Source organism: Apostichopus japonicus, chromosome 8 (assembly GCF_037975245.1).
Source record: "Apostichopus japonicus isolate 1M-3 chromosome 8, ASM3797524v1, whole genome shotgun sequence".
In the NCBI taxonomy this organism is placed as follows: Eukaryota; Metazoa; Echinodermata; class Holothuroidea; order Aspidochirotida; family Stichopodidae; genus Apostichopus; species Apostichopus japonicus.
Window position 1 is genome coordinate 7,883,312 of NC_092568.1, and position 15,388 is coordinate 7,898,699.

The 15,388-nt window shown below is 36.5% G+C and overlaps 2 protein-coding genes across 3 annotated transcripts; both read left to right on the forward strand.

The window, feature by feature from the left end:
- The first annotated feature begins 17 nt into the window (after positions 1–17).
- LOC139972119 (peptidyl-prolyl cis-trans isomerase FKBP2-like) lies at positions 18–7,544 on the forward strand. Of its 2 annotated transcripts, none has more exons than XM_071979064.1 (5): positions 18–283; positions 2,820–2,993; positions 3,580–3,692; positions 4,914–4,996; positions 5,534–7,544. In XM_071979064.1, the coding sequence occupies exons 2-5, from the start codon at positions 2,823–2,825 to the stop codon at positions 5,593–5,595; spliced, it is 429 nt and encodes a 142-aa protein (XP_071835165.1). In that variant the 5' UTR covers positions 18–283; positions 2,820–2,822; the 3' UTR covers positions 5,596–7,544. The 2 variants fall into 2 exon arrangements, with proteins under 2 accessions (XP_071835165.1, XP_071835163.1); XM_071979062.1 differs by having other exon boundaries at positions 33–225.
- Positions 7,545–9,367: 1,823 nt separating this feature from the next.
- Positions 9,368–15,131, forward strand: LOC139970387 (sphingolipid delta(4)-desaturase DES1-like). The gene is made up of 4 exons (XM_071976027.1): positions 9,368–9,706; positions 10,495–10,817; positions 11,616–12,035; positions 12,706–15,131. The coding sequence occupies exons 1-4, from the start codon at positions 9,625–9,627 to the stop codon at positions 12,865–12,867; spliced, it is 987 nt and encodes a 328-aa protein (XP_071832128.1). The 5' UTR covers positions 9,368–9,624; the 3' UTR covers positions 12,868–15,131.
- Positions 15,132–15,388: the final 257 nt, after the last annotated feature.

Sequence of the window (15,388 nt, forward strand, 5' to 3'; positions counted from 1 at the left end):
TAACGCGTGTACATATTTCTGAAGGTAAATCGAAATCCCAATATACGCATACCGTGTGCTATATCAAGTGTGAACTGGTGGCTGGTATAGTGTCCAACGCACAAGTTACTCTACAGTACCTTCCGTAACTAATCCAGCGTTTGGTCGTGTAACAAATACTGCAACCTGACCTCCGATTTGAGTGCACCAAAGCTGCATAAGAAAATTTTGCTACAAACTAACGAGGTTAGTACTGCATTTAAAGCCTTAGAGAGCTCAAATAGCCTTAATTTGGCCCATTACAGTAGGCAAATAGCTACGTTTGCAGCTCATTCAATTGCAGGCATAATTACAACATAATGAAAAGAAATGTAGACTAGGCTAAATAGTTGTAGGTGTTGGTCTACCTTGTGTTGTTGTGCATCACTTATTAGGCTACTCTTAAATAATAATACTTCTTACAGGGCAATATTAACTTAATGGCTCAGACAACCACAACAGGCTTTAGGGCCTACTAGTATTAATAGGCTAGGTGTTACCAATACCATAATGTTATCTGAACAAAGGAGGATAGGTTGCTGCACATGCAGTGGCCCAAGTTCCCATTGAATGCTACACAGTACTGTAGTAGGCCTGTACCTATATATAATCATGAATATAAAGTTAGTAGATTTAAGAGACTAACTCAAGCTTGAAGATTTCAAGCTGGAAATACCTCTCTTACTTATCCTAATTACATAAAGGCTTCAATTTTCAGTGACCAGATTCACCAAAATAAGTAATAGTCATAATTAATTGATAACTGCCAAACCAGCATTTACTAAATCAACCTAATAAATACACATGCATTCAAATGATTCAGAATGACATGAAAGTATGAATCAATCACTAGCGTATAAGTACACCAGGTGAATTGTGTGTGCACAGACAAACATAACTGGTCGATCGAATCTAAAGTCAAAGCCCAACTTGCACAGTTTTGGCAAAAACAAAACAGAAAATGTTATTGGTGCACAGGAGGTTCTGCGATAACCATTGCATACTACTCGAAGTCTTCACTGTGCATGGAGTCAATTCAAGACCAGAATATATATTTTCTTAGATGTTTGGGAAAGTTTTCATTAAAAGGATTTTTTCACCTTACTTTTAATGATAAAGGTTGGGATCGTTTGGAACTCCTCATCCCTCCCACCTCCCCCCCCCCCCCCCCCAGATACATATGAACAATTAAGAAAGCAAAGCTTATTCTTGCAATGTGATGACCAACAATAACATACTTAAACATTTTGTCTTACCCATACCACAAACATGTCACCGCTAGACCCATACGTAGGTTATTCACAAGAATGATGTAATCGGCAGAAAGACAACCCTCCTCACAGAGAGACCTTGAGACATTGTTATCAAAGCTTCAAGGCCTTTCATAGTTCAGAGTTGGTTAGTTTAGAGGCTTATCTCACAGATTTCAAAACAAAGGTTCTAGTGTACAGTAGCAGTCGGTGAGACAACAATCATTTGCATTTCTTTGTTACTGTAGCTTCCTGAAATTTTTCCACACCATCTAAGACATTTTTTACTGCTAAGTATGATGATGTGCAACATTAATGTATTGCATTTAATTCTTAAATATTTGTGGCCCAAACACTTACTCTTATCTTGTTGATCAAAGCATCTTTTTGAGTTTGTTTAGACAACTTTTCTCAAACCAAGTATTATTCATTAAGATTACAATTGATGAAGCAGAGATGTAGTTCTAGGCCTTTTCAACTGATAGCAAGTTATTTAGTGAGTAATTGTTGGGTTCTATCTAGTCTTCAACAATTTTTCACCCAGCCTTTTTACATAGTAGTATACAACACATTCAATAGCAATCTGGGGAAAAAAATCAGAAATGTTCATATTTTAGTGTACAATATGATGAAACTTGACTAGAAACAAATCAATTACCTACATTTTCATTTGTATTTGCTATCAATCAACAATGAAGGATCAAAATCAAAACAAAAAATTTGCTACCAAACTTTGAGAGACACACATCCATATGTATATTGGTAGTATACTATACAGTACACAGGGCTTCAGTGTATATATATCTGTGTATGTAGTTTATTTGCTATGCAGGGTTGCAGACCCTCAGTAGTTTCAATATTTAATATTATATTTAACAAAAATTAATGAACCTGAAAACTGATATGCAGAATATAATGCCATAAAAGAAAAACTTTATCTCTGGAAAACTCATAAATTTATTAAAGTAGTATATATTTAGGGCAATGCTAGGATAGTGGTTTTAAACTGGATAATGGATTTGGTAGCAAATCTAGATGCAGTAGTATTGGCAAATTTCATTATTGCTCTGCCAAAACAATGTATAGGTTTTACCTTTCCTTCTAATTCCAAAATTGTCAACGTAGTTGTAAATTAGTCTTATGAATAACGGACAAATGACAGATTCAGCCCCAATTAACACAGTATTTGGAAGTTGCGTCACTCTATATTCATCTGTTGCAAGAGTGATAGGTGATTAAACTTTGCTTGTTGATTTGTTTTCTTAGACAAGTAAGAGACTGTCTCAAGACTTTTTAATCATCGCTTGCAACATTCATGCAACAAAAGTAGCATCCTAGCTTGTCTTCAACCAGGTGGATGGCACAACTGGAATAACATTAAATAGTACAGACACAACTACCTGCTTTGAGAAATTGCTAGTTCTCATTGTTGTAAAGTCTTTTACATAACTCTGCCATCTTTGTCATAAGCAGTGACTACATGGAGATCTGCCTTTTGTTGATACACACCTGTAATAGAGCGTGACATATGTTTTGTATTTATTCTTCCAGGAGATGGCAACTCAATGGAAGCAGATAGCAGTTTCCCTGCTGATAATTGTTTTAGTAGTCGTTATAGAAGTCAATTCAGAGAAAACAAAGAAACTTCAAATTGGAGTGAAGAAGAAGGTAGAAAATTGTGCAAGAAGATCCAAGAACGGTGATAGATTGAGTATGCATTATACTGTAAGTACTAAATATAACAACAATGTTTTATAGTGTGGAATGGAGACTGATGCATACAACTCTGCAGTCAGGTTTCAGAGTTGAGGAATACCGTATAATGTCTTTAGATCCCTGATTTCAAAGCGTGACAACCGTGGTCAGACTTATGCCAACTTGAGGGCAAAAACATTCATTGGGTTATGTGTCATAACAGGGTACATTTACTCACCACCATGGTGGTCAATGCTACATTCAGACTTTTCATTCATCTTTAAGAATCATGCCCAGAAGAAACACAACCTGAGCCGTTTCAAGTTAGAACATAATCTACTAATAGAAAGTTTGCAAAAGAAGTTGAATTTCCTCCGTTTGTTAAAAATATGTCCTGTAAGAAATAGTGAGCTGAAAGACACCACTTTTTGATTTTTTATGTTTTTTTGGTAGACCTGACAAAAATGGTAGCAAAGTTTTATTTAATTAGTAATGAGTTGGTATTAGTATGAATTCAGCCATAATTTGGTCCATTGTATGATAGAACCTTTCATCTTCAAGGCTTAATCTCATCCTTAGACCTAATGGTTTTGTACTATTTTTTGTTCATTTACAGGGCACCTTGGAAAATGGAGAGGAATTTGACAGCAGTCTTCCTCGAGGAGAACCTTTTGTTTTTACCCTTGGAATGGGACAAGTCATTAAAGGATGGGAACAAGGATTGTTAAAGTAAGTTTGACAAAATGTTGGAATGAATGCCAGACATATCTGCAGCATGATTATGTAGTCGTCATGTTTTCATTGCACTGCTTTTATTTGCAATATGAAAGTTACCTTTCATGTAGGTCTATCATCTGAGATATTTACAAGATATTGTTTGGTACAAAAGTGCAAACATGCTCAAATTGGACTCGACAGGACTATTTTTGGAGCATAGTCCATGGACAGATTGTTTTTCTGAGGATGGCCGTAAAATAGAAATGATGCGAACTGTATGGCCAACTTTGATGTAACTACTCTGCTAAGTGTAACATCTGTAAAACTGAAATTTACATGTATGATATTTCATGACAAAAGTATATCTTTTTGCTAAAGCAGATATTGAATTTGGTATTAACTGGAAATTATTCAGTACTCGAATCCCATAACATTGCAGTTCATTAGCTGGTCCATAAAATGAATTGAAGAATTACGAAATGGTCGCTGAGTCACTTTTCAAATTTCATGCGATTAATATTACTATGGAAATGTTCCTGGATAACAAACTTTGTAGAAATTGTATGGAATCATTAGTAATACTCTGGTTAATGTTTAAACAATTAGAGTGAAAAGTAAAACTAGTGTACTCTTAAGGTTGATCAATGTGCTATGATATTTTGAGTAATATTTGTAATTGGTAGGTTAGTATTATTGGTAACCAAATGCAAAAACCTCTATGGAAAGAAGCATTAACATTGTTGATTTAAGATTTTCTGATACACAGACATTGTATTAACACATCATTGAAGTAATCAAAAAAAGTTATGAAATAGGTAAACTTTTTTTGTGATAATTGAAAATACCATTATAACAGTTTTGTCTGTGTCTTCCTCATATTCTTGGATGTCTTGTTGACAGGCTATGCCACACACTTTTTGTGCCAAGTCAGTTTGCATCATAACACACTAAACAATAGGAAAATGTAGCCTTCATAAACTAATGATAACCAGCATTCAAAATATTGAATGGGCCTAAATTTGCACAAGCAGCATGCGTGCAGGGTACAGCACAAAAGAAATTCCCAAGAAATAATGGTTTCCCCTCCTCTCCCCACTTTTCTCCTTCCCTCCACCTCCAACCCCCCTCCACTCCCCTTCAAAATGGACTCCAATGTCCTGTGTCTCTCAATGTTTAAAGAGTTGGTTATAATATTGCATTTGTATCCTATGAACCATTTGTTTCTCATTTCAGTATGTGTGAAGGAGAAAAGAGAAAGCTAGTCATTCCGTCCGATCTTGGTTACGGCGAAAGAGGGGCACCTCCAAAAATTCCAGGTAAAGGTGGAATTTGTTTACAAAAGACATTTGTGGATTTATTTTGAGATCCTTAAAGAAGTTAGGGTGGATGCTTTGCACGTTGTCTAAGGATTTGCAAGGTGTTTGATGTGTCAGTTGAAAGTCTGATAGAAATAAGTTAAATTCCAGTATGAGTAAGCCCACGTAATATAGTCATATCATGTGTAGCAGTTAAGCTGAAGAAAATGTTATGAGATGCTCCATCAGAAGTCAACAGTCTTAACTGGAAAGATTAACATTGTTGTTGTTCTTACAATATCAGAACTCGTTGTGTTCATGCAAGCATGAAGATATATAAATATGTGGTGAAAAAAGTACAACTTTATTCTGGAGGTTGATATTTCTGTTTCTGAAATGTTCAAAACATTGAACATTTTATTGGGTACAAGAAGCAGATACTTACAATTGCATCGAAAGTTGCAATAATGGAAATCGTCGCATACACAAAAATAATGGAATTATGTATACAAAATATCTGTTTGTATGTTAAAAATAATCAAATTGCTTTCTCAACAGGTGGTTCTACTTTGATCTTTGAGGTGGAGCTTATCAAGATTGAAGGAAAAACAGAGCTTTGATTTTATGGTGGTTTCTGTGTAGTCAACATCTGCTTTGTGAAGTACTGCTGTACTTGTGGCATTAGTTAAAGAGACGGAGTACTTTTAAAGAAATCAGATATTGATGTGTGCTAGGTGGTACTCACTCCTAGTGCCTATGGTGTCTTCTGTTCTGTGTTTGTACACAAAGATGCAGACATTTATCCAAGTAGTACCAATCAAGTATGCCAATCTCATCAGTTAATTGGAAGCCGGGAAAAATGTTCTGCAGAACCTTTGCTCAAGCAGCAGTATTTCTGCAATCCGACGACGCCTGTTTTCTTTGTGAACTGTCCCTTTAAGAATATTTGTCTATCAAATTTAATTTAATGTGTTAAGAACAGTTATTCTAAAGTTGAGTAACTTTTGGTAATTTAGCATTGTTTTGTTTTTTTGTTTCTTTATCACTTTTGACTACTTCCTTTTGTATCCTTTGCCACCAGTAGAAGAACAGAGTGATAGAGAGAGATATTACTAAACAAATCTGGTAACCGAATAGTACAGCACTATGGTACAGTAGATGTGGTATAGCATTATAGAAATCTGACAAAAAAAGGAGATATTTATCAGCATTTACACCACCTCAAGACAAAAAAATGAAAGTTATAGCAGATGACAACAAAGAGACATAATAATATTTACTATTAATTAGGTAAATCAGCAACAGAAAATTGACCGGGAAGGTATGAAATATTTTGGAGTTCTAACTTAGGGGCCCTTTTCTGCCCCTGCTCCCCTCCTAAAGAGGAACCTAGCCACCCCTTACCCCCCCCCTTTGCGGGTTAAGACACTGTATTGAAGTGAATTATTAATTTGAAGTACACGTGTTCCTCTGTGTTCAGTTTCCATGGTTACTTCAACTACCATATGGACTTAGCAAGTATCATACAGTGTAATTTGATAATGACGATAACAGATAATGCAAAACGAACACTGCCTATTTGATTCAAATAACTAAAAACAAGAATATATCACATAGCTTTTTGAGGGATGTCTAGTATATTATATGCTAAATGATGTTTATAATGTGACTTTTGTGTGTGATTTTCAAGCAATGTGATCATGTCATCATATCACAGGTGGCAAGATGCTTGCTTGTATGTTGTCTCACAGTCTAGCTATCCACCCCTGAGTCTGTTTAGGTGTCATAGGATGGCAACATGTTAAATTTAGCAAATTAATGAAATTAAGTGTTAATAACTTAAAATCATAATGACCATCTTCAGCCTTATTTATTTTACTTCAGATCTGTGTCTGATTTTGAGAAATCTTTAAGGATTACTATAGAAAGATATGTAAGGAGGTTCACTATAGGTTATGAAATGATTCCAAAATTGATTCTATTTATTACAGAAAAAATATACCTAAATACCGTTAATGTTTCGTGTGTGTTCAAAGCCAAAAAGCAATCATGTATGTAATCTCTCTGCCAATGTAATTATTAATCTTGTAGACACACTCTGTATATCTCATATACTTGATTTAGTATGCAATCTTGCAGCTGTAGGCTTATATGACAGTAGGGTATTAAGGCTATATCTTGCACATACATGTTGCCATGTAAATGAATGCTGCCAAAGAACATCAGTGGGGATAGTGCTAATAGTTTAAGACATCTATTTCTTCTAGGAGAAAAATAGCATTTTCCCTGTAAAATAGTTTTTTCTGACGTTTCTTCTGATTTTGAGTCTGTAAATGACTCCCGCAAGTTGACATCGAATGCATTCTGTTGGGAACCCCCCCCCCCCCCCCCATGCCTTATGCACTGGCCAAAATGGCTCTCTTGATCATTCAGGTGAAAGATCTGCATTGTGAGTCTCATTTAGTTTTATATGACACTATGAAAGGCATTTAATAACAAGCTTACCTGTTTCACTTTGTGATAACTATAACTGAAGCAATAAAACACTTTTTTGTTTTTTTTAGATTGACTACCTTTTTTTATTGTTGTGTTTTCATCTTTTTATTCCCACTATAATATGATTGTCAAATACTGGCTCAAAAAGATCTGAACAGTGTGTGTGGAGTTGGATGTAAGTTCCCCCAAGATGCAGCTATGTTCCCTTTCGAAAGAATGAAAACAAAACTGTAGTTTCTTTCCATAACATAGAGTTGAAATAGTAAGTGTGACTTTTGTTTTTGACAGTGCCTGAAGCCTGTTGATCTATCCATGAGGCTTTACTTAACATTGGAGCCACTGTTAAATCTTGCTACATAGATCATAGTATCCGGCCCCTTCCTCAGAATCCCCCACCCCCCTCCTCTCCCCCAAAGGACCATAGTGAAGGGCCAACACCAAGTATGAACCTCTATTTGATCTCGTGTATCAATTGTCTTCTTTTTTGCACTTTTGAAGCCATGACGAATGCATGAAGTTTCAATCTAGTGAAGGGACTCAAACTTAATCCCTCAGTATAGCTACATTTCCCAAACCCAGCTGTAAAATTACTTTGGAAGCGACACCTTTCCACATCACATCATTTCAGCATTTGGTGCCCCCATTACAAGATACTTACGGAAGCGTAGAAGGGACATTGCATTGACGAGTTACCAACTTGACAAAACGACAATTATCTGCAAATTGATGAGTTGACGAGATGGTAACGTGACAAAATTCAGGAAATTGCCGTTTTGACGACATAACGGATCTCGTCAATGCAGCAATTTTCAGCAAATTGACGACTTGCACACTTACTACCATCTCGACAAGTTGACAAAATTCAGAAAATTGACGTTTTGACGAGATAACGGATCTCGTCAACAATTTTCTGAATTTTGTCATCTTGTCGAGATGGTATACGTAGTAAGTGTGCAACTCGTCAATTTGCAGAAAATTGTTGCATTGACGAGATCCGTTATCTCGTCAAAACGTCAATTTTCTGAATTTTGTCGTTTTGTCGAGATGGTAGTAAGTGTGCAACTCGTCAATCTGCAGAAAATTGTTGCATTGATGAGATCCGTTATCTCGTCAAAACGTCAATTTTCTGAATTTTGTCATCTTGTCGAGATGGTAGTAAGTGTGCAACTCGTCAATTTTCTGAATTTTGTCATCAAGCCGAGATGGTAGTAAGTGTGCAACTCGTCAATTTGCAGAAAATTGCTGCATTGACGAGATCCGTTATCTCGTCAATGCAGCAATTTTCTGAATTTTGTCACGTTACCATCTCGTCAACTCGTCAATTTGCAGATAATTGTCGTTTTGTCAAGTTGGTAACTCGTCAATGCAATGTCCCTTCTACGCTTCCGTAGATACTAGTTATCACTATAAAACCACTCAACGGTTGTATGAAAATTGTTAACAAATTTCAGTCATATTCTTAAAGTTTGACGGCACATTGAAGTTTCCATACAAATATTTCACTAAGCAACTTCAAAATACTAAACAACGCTGTCACAAGATATGGCTCCCCAAGACTACGGTATGGTCGGAATGTACCAATTATTATCGTACGATCGATTTGTAGGGGGGAGAGTACAAAAATGTATGTGAATGATGAATGTAAATTAATTATCACATGTGATGACTATAAATAAGGAGAGAATATCGATGACTTATTTAATGCGATAATAAACCTACCATATTGTATAATCTTCCATACTTTTTGTGCTGGTAACATTTACATGGAAGTATGCATGCACAGTACTGTGAATCATGACTTGTACACATGTCATGAAATTCGCTGGTATTAAATACTGTAGAGGCGAAGTGCCTTACAAGGTCAATAATTTACTACTTACGTAACTTAATAATTCGGTAACATGGCATGGTTAGCATGCAGTTATTATATCATTGAGCGTTCTAAGTGACTTTGTATCGTTAGTGCACCGTCGGTAGTTTACGACTTTCGCGAATTAGGAATATCATTAATTGATGCGGGCAGTACCAATACTAGTATAATCGGAACAAGAAGTGGAATAAGGCAGGACTAAGCTAAAACTGTTAAAACGACCAACGAATCGATTTAACATCGGTTTCAGACTAGTACTAGAAGTCCAAGCTAATCAAAGAAAATGGGTGCAGCCGTTACTAGGTCAGATTTCGCTTGGGTCTACACTGACGAACCCCACTTGACAAGGCGGAAAGAAATGCTAAGTAAGTGCCTACGGTACTATTACACTAACTTCCTAAGTACTAGTAGTAGTAGTAGGATGGTGACTTACTACTAGTCAGTTGAATAGAATGCCCCTTTGGCCTGCAGAAATAAGATGTAGTATAACAAGTAGTAGTACTTAGCATCGTGGGCTCATAATTGATGCACTTAAGGATTTGATCAACGATGTCTATCAATGCAAAATCACTCAACTATATGTGTTTTTCAAATATGTGGTTCCTCAGAAATGTAATGATCTCAAACTATTTATTGTTCTGTGTATATGCAACGTATATTGAGCAGAATTTTACCACAAAATGTCTGCCGTGTCAAGTTCTTTCATAGTTAATACCCCTAAATTGACACATTCCTCGATTAGCAAAAGTACATTTGTGTAACTGTAAGTATACATCAATTGACTCTGCATGCTGCTTGCTATGCTCTGAGCCCCTAAGCTCAGACAGGTCAGGTCCCAGAGAGTAGTGGTATCATTCTGAGGTAATATAGGTTATTTTTATTTTTATGCCATGTGCAGATAGGTCACGTATTGAATGGCTCAATTGATAGCCAATGATCTACTTATAATATTTGACAGAACCTAGGCCTATGTACAGTAACCTCTGTAGACCCTTTAACTTGACAAACCAGCGCAGTACAACTTTATAAGTTTCCTTAATACCATACAAAGCCTATCATCATATTGGGAAGGCTTACACTATCTAATTCTAGGCTTTATTTTTGTGTTGCTTATTTTGATTAAATGTACACTACTTCTGCTCTCTTTTCATAGAAAAATACCCTGAAATCAAGAAGCTAATGGGATGTGACACCAACATTGTCAACATAGTCCTGGTGATGGTAATTGTGCAAGTGTTATCAGCATATTTACTGAGGAATGAATCATGGACTACCATAGCCATTGTGGCTTACTGCTTTGGGGGCGTAGTGAACCACTCTATGACCCTAGCCATTCATGAAATTGGGCACAATCTGGCATACGGCAACACCCGTCTGATGTGGAACCGGATGATCGGTTTTATAGGGAACACTTGCGTGGGTGTACCAATGTCGATCTCCTTTAAAAGATATCACCAAGATCATCATAGATTTCAGGTAGGTTGGATCACATACATTGTATAAATAAATGCCAATGAGATGCACACTAGGTCCAGGATTGAGGGCTGGTACTTTAGTAGGAATTATTTTGCAATGTGAATCCATCTCTGTGCCAAAACATGGACATTTCATGTTTTGTTTCTTTTGAACTGTATACTGACAACAACATGAAACATTTGGTATTATATCTCAAGAAACTGATAACTCTCAAAGCAGAAGACAATCACACTCTATCATAGTAAATATCACTAGCCTAGGTCTTTGTCTGATTCACACTGAAGCCTCTGGGCTGCAAACATGCTTCTTATGCTGCATGCAGTAGTAGTAGTACTGTAGTCAGATATTACAGTTAAGGAAATGAGTGAAAAGTTGGTGGGAACAGTAGTTAACCAAGGAACTTTAAGAACTTGTAACCATTGGTATTAAATTCATCACTGTCAAAAATCTAGATGAGAATTGTCTTCAAGTAAAAAGTTCTACGCTTATATTAAGAATCTTTTGGAAGCACTGACCATTTATGTAAATTTCTGCTGTAATGACATATCACCTTTAAGTGAGCATATTCTCTTTAGAACATTTCATGAAATTTGTATAGCTTAGAACGCTCCCAATTTTTCTTTCTTACTCTGTACAAGAGGTTTAGAAAAAGTAATTAGTGTGTAGCATGCCATACTTAATGTACATCACACCAAAAATGACATGTGATGTGGTATTGATATACAGTACTGCATAAAGTACCAATGTTCTTACAATTCTTCCATCCTAATCAGTGTCTGTTCCTCCATGATTCCATAGGGAGAAGATGGGCTTGATCCAGATTTACCCACCGAATGGGAAGCCATACTCTTCCATAACACAATCACGAAAGCACTATGGATGTTTCTCCAGCCCGTCTTTTACGCCTTGAGACCGTTCGTGATGAGGCCGAAGGCACCTAGCTACCTCGAATTCATGAATACTACAATCCAGATAGCCTTTGATTTGTTCATCTGGTACATGTTTGGTCCTAAAGCAATGGGTTACCTACTTCTGGGTTCATTCCTCACCATGGGTATTCATCCACTCGCTGGACACTTTATATCAGAGCATTACATGTACGTCGAAGGACACGAGACGTACTCGTACTACGGACCATATAATTATTTGGCTTTTAACGTGGGATACCACATGGAACACCACGACTTCCCAAACGTTCCCGGTTCCAGACTTCCTTCGGTGAGTTTTTTTTTAACAAGTTTTTTTTTTTAACATTGTGTAGATAAAAATCTCTTTCGAATCAATCCTGACTACATGACTGTGTAAAAACCCTTGTCTATTTTCAATAATTTCCATCAAGCATGGAGGCATGGTCAGCCATTTTAAGCAGTGCTCCCATTCATTTGCTTTGTTCAGCAATAATAAGATTTGTTCTGTTTAGTCGTTGCTCTATCCATCCAAGAACTTAACCGAGGCAGAAATTGAGTAATGTACTGTAAACAGTACCCAGCAAAGCCAAAAAAAATTGTGCTTAATGTCTGGAATGGTTGTCACTTTGGACCTTATTATTAATCTGATAGTGGCTTTTTAATTCATAAGTTCTGTCCTTAATCAAAAGAGTAAATTTTAAATTTCATATAAAGTTCATAAACAAAAGATAACCTGTAGTATTGTATATGACATTATGTCTTTGACAAATTGTAAAAGTGTCTTCTGAGCTGTGAAGGGCTTCTATTTTTTCCATCCATTTATGTATTGCTTCTGAGGAGTTGACGTAAGGATGCACAGTGTGCTTGAATTGATAGTCCAGCCACCAGTGACATACTCAAATTAATTTTGTCCCTACTGGCATTCATTCAGGTACTTTACAGGATAATTTGACAATTACTTTTCTTCCATGTATGAATAGGTATCAAAAATTGCACCAGAATATTACAGTGACCTGCCACAGCACCCATCCTTTTCCAGAGTGGTTTGGGATTTCATCTTTAACCCCGCCTATGGACCCTTTGCAAGAGTGAAGCGTCCCTGCTCCATGGACCCCAGGAACAAGAGCCCATGGGACTTGTAGGAAGTACTGTATGCATTGGGTGTTCTAGTGCATGGTATCTACCATAGATAGTTTATAGAAAGGCTGAAGTTTAAAAATTGTATGATTAACCCTCTTTTGCTATTAGACACTCGGGGATAGTATTAATGTTATTAATGTTAGATTGTGCTAATTTACTTTTGTTTAAAGTAAAGGTGTCCAGATATCCCTAATTTCCAGGAACAGTTCCTGGCTTTCATGTACCATCCTCGGATTAAAAGTGTCCCTGGGTTTTATATGCTGTATCAAGGAATATCACAAGAACTTTTAGAAATGTCCCAAATCATTTATAATTACCTGTTTGACCTTCCGTTACACGGTAGAAACAGCTTGGAATGCATCTTCTCAACATGGGGTTTTTCAGTGACTACAGATAACGCGTTCCAGATCATTGAATAATTTCACAGCCAATACATCAAATGCAAAACCTCTTTTTTTACACTTAAGTAATGAGGCTTCCACTTTCATTCACATCTTTTTTTATTATGTTAGCATTGGACAAAATACTTCTCGATTAAGTGTTAAAAACTTGATCGTTATCCTATCCTCCCAGAAACATAGAACCAACAAACCATTGCTAGACCCTTGTACTCCCTCCTGTTTGACTTAAAGAGCTTATGGCAGAAGTCAAATTTCTAATGTTGTCCTAAAGAGTCCTTAACCTTGAGCAGCAAGATTTCTAGTAATATTTCTTACAGTGGCATCAATTGCTATAAGTATTCTTTTGTTATTTTAATCGACTTTGCATGCAGCTTGGTACGTCCACTAGACAACTTCCAAAGAAATCCAACATGTATATGAACCATCATAAAAAATTCTAAATTAATCACCTTATGGTGGCGGGTATGGTTTCTATTTACTGTTTCAGCTCAATATCCAAGCTTTAAGTTAAAGACTGAACTAAATGGCCAGTTTATATTTTATTTGCAACATTTTGGACATGAACTCTGGTGTGTTAATTTGTTTGATTAATGGATGACAAGTGTTTGGTGGTTGGATTAACAGAAGTTTTTGAGTTTACAGAAGCTGGATTAGTAATCATAATCATTTCTCTGTTTTACTTCACGTTAAATTCAGTCCAGTTATTTCAATAGTGACAATCTGTTGGAAATCTCTTTTTATCTCCAAAATTGTAGCTGTTGGTTAACCTTGCCAATTAATTATGGTAGAGACCTACAGTAGTTAAAACCCTGATTCTATCAATTCCAAGTTACTGTGCTCAATATTAGTATGAAACTTTGGTAGATCAGGTTTGCTTAAAGTGTGTGCTATTGTGCCAATGTGTTTAATACAAACTGAATCAACCGTATTGCAGACAATTCATTCAAAGCAGCTGTAACAGACCTGAACTGTCAATGTTAGGGGCATGAATATTCATATCACAACTGGTTGCCAAGAATCTTATATATGCATATATATATATATATAATTGAAATCTTAGTGAGTTGGAAAATCCAGAACAGTGAAAAAACTTCCAGTCTCCACCGGGATTCGAACCTGGGCCTCCAGGCTCCCGCTTTATATGCGGACACCCTAACCACTAGGCTATGGACGCTGATTGTTTGTCCAGAGGTTCGAAACCAATAAGGAAGGTCGTAATTCCACTGTATGCGTTTGTCACCTGTATTGAACAATACTAGTTCTGCTTTGGTGACATATTTGCCTTACTATAGAGATCAAACATGATGTTAACCAACTCGAAATCATGTGCGATCCCTAAAGCCGAATTTCGAAAGAGTTACATATATATATTTATTGAGCTGTTCACTTCCTGCTGCAAAAGTGCTCAGTACATAGAAGTAGTACCAGTACATAATATAGTATACCTATATGGTAACTTACAGCATGTGTTACTCGAGTTCCACGCCTGCAGTGTCCGGCGATCATATAGAAAGACAGATAGCTATTGTAGGGTCTTTTTGAAAGATAAAGGTATTGTACTTGCAAGAACAGGGAGGAGTTAAACATTGTTGGGCTGATTTCTAGCAATTATCTTTATGTGGTTGTTATTAAGTGTTCGGGTGATTTCCAAGTTATTGCTGCTTCAATTGTAGAAGCACTCTCTGCTGTAGATATTGATATACTTCACATGCTACAGTTATGTGCCCTAATGCCAATGATATGCTGTGTATGTCCTCCTAAATGTCATCTCTTTACTTATCTCCAACATTTTGTGCATCCATGGATGTTCAGATTGAAATTCTTGGCAAATTACTTTGCCTTGAATTGTTTCAACCAAGAGATTAGTAACGTTGGATCCATTTGGCTGCATTCTGATTAGCGATGCATCCCTTTGCATGATAGAGAAAAGTTAGTTGTGTTTTAAAATTTCTTTTTGCCTTAAAAAGTGTGATGAGCATAACAGGTGAAGGTGGTGACTAACTCCATTGCTATTGGTGTGATCTTGTTGGACTGTATATCCCTTCAACAATAGAGACAAATCCAATGCTAAATGGTCATTTAAGTCTCTAGAGGATAGTCTACATCTTGTTGAAGAGTGTTC

Excerpts from the sequence above, each read along its gene's own strand:
- LOC139972119 (XM_071979064.1), top strand. The coding sequence starts at position 2,823 with ATGGCAACTCAATGGAAGCAGATAGCAGTTTCCCTGCTGATAATTGTT. Across the intron at positions 2,994-3,579 it reads GATTGAGTATGCATTATACT|GGCACCTTGGAAAATGGAGA; the intron begins GTAAGTACTAAA and ends GTTCATTTACAG. Across the intron at positions 4,997-5,533 it reads GGCACCTCCAAAAATTCCAG|GTGGTTCTACTTTGATCTTT; the intron begins GTAAAGGTGGAA and ends CTTTCTCAACAG.
- LOC139970387 (XM_071976027.1), top strand. The coding sequence starts at position 9,625 with ATGGGTGCAGCCGTTACTAGGTCAGATTTCGCTTGGGTCTACACTGAC. Across the intron at positions 9,707-10,494 it reads AAGGCGGAAAGAAATGCTAA|AAAAATACCCTGAAATCAAG; the intron begins GTAAGTGCCTAC and ends CTCTTTTCATAG. Across the intron at positions 12,036-12,705 it reads CCGGTTCCAGACTTCCTTCG|GTATCAAAAATTGCACCAGA; the intron begins GTGAGTTTTTTT and ends ATGTATGAATAG.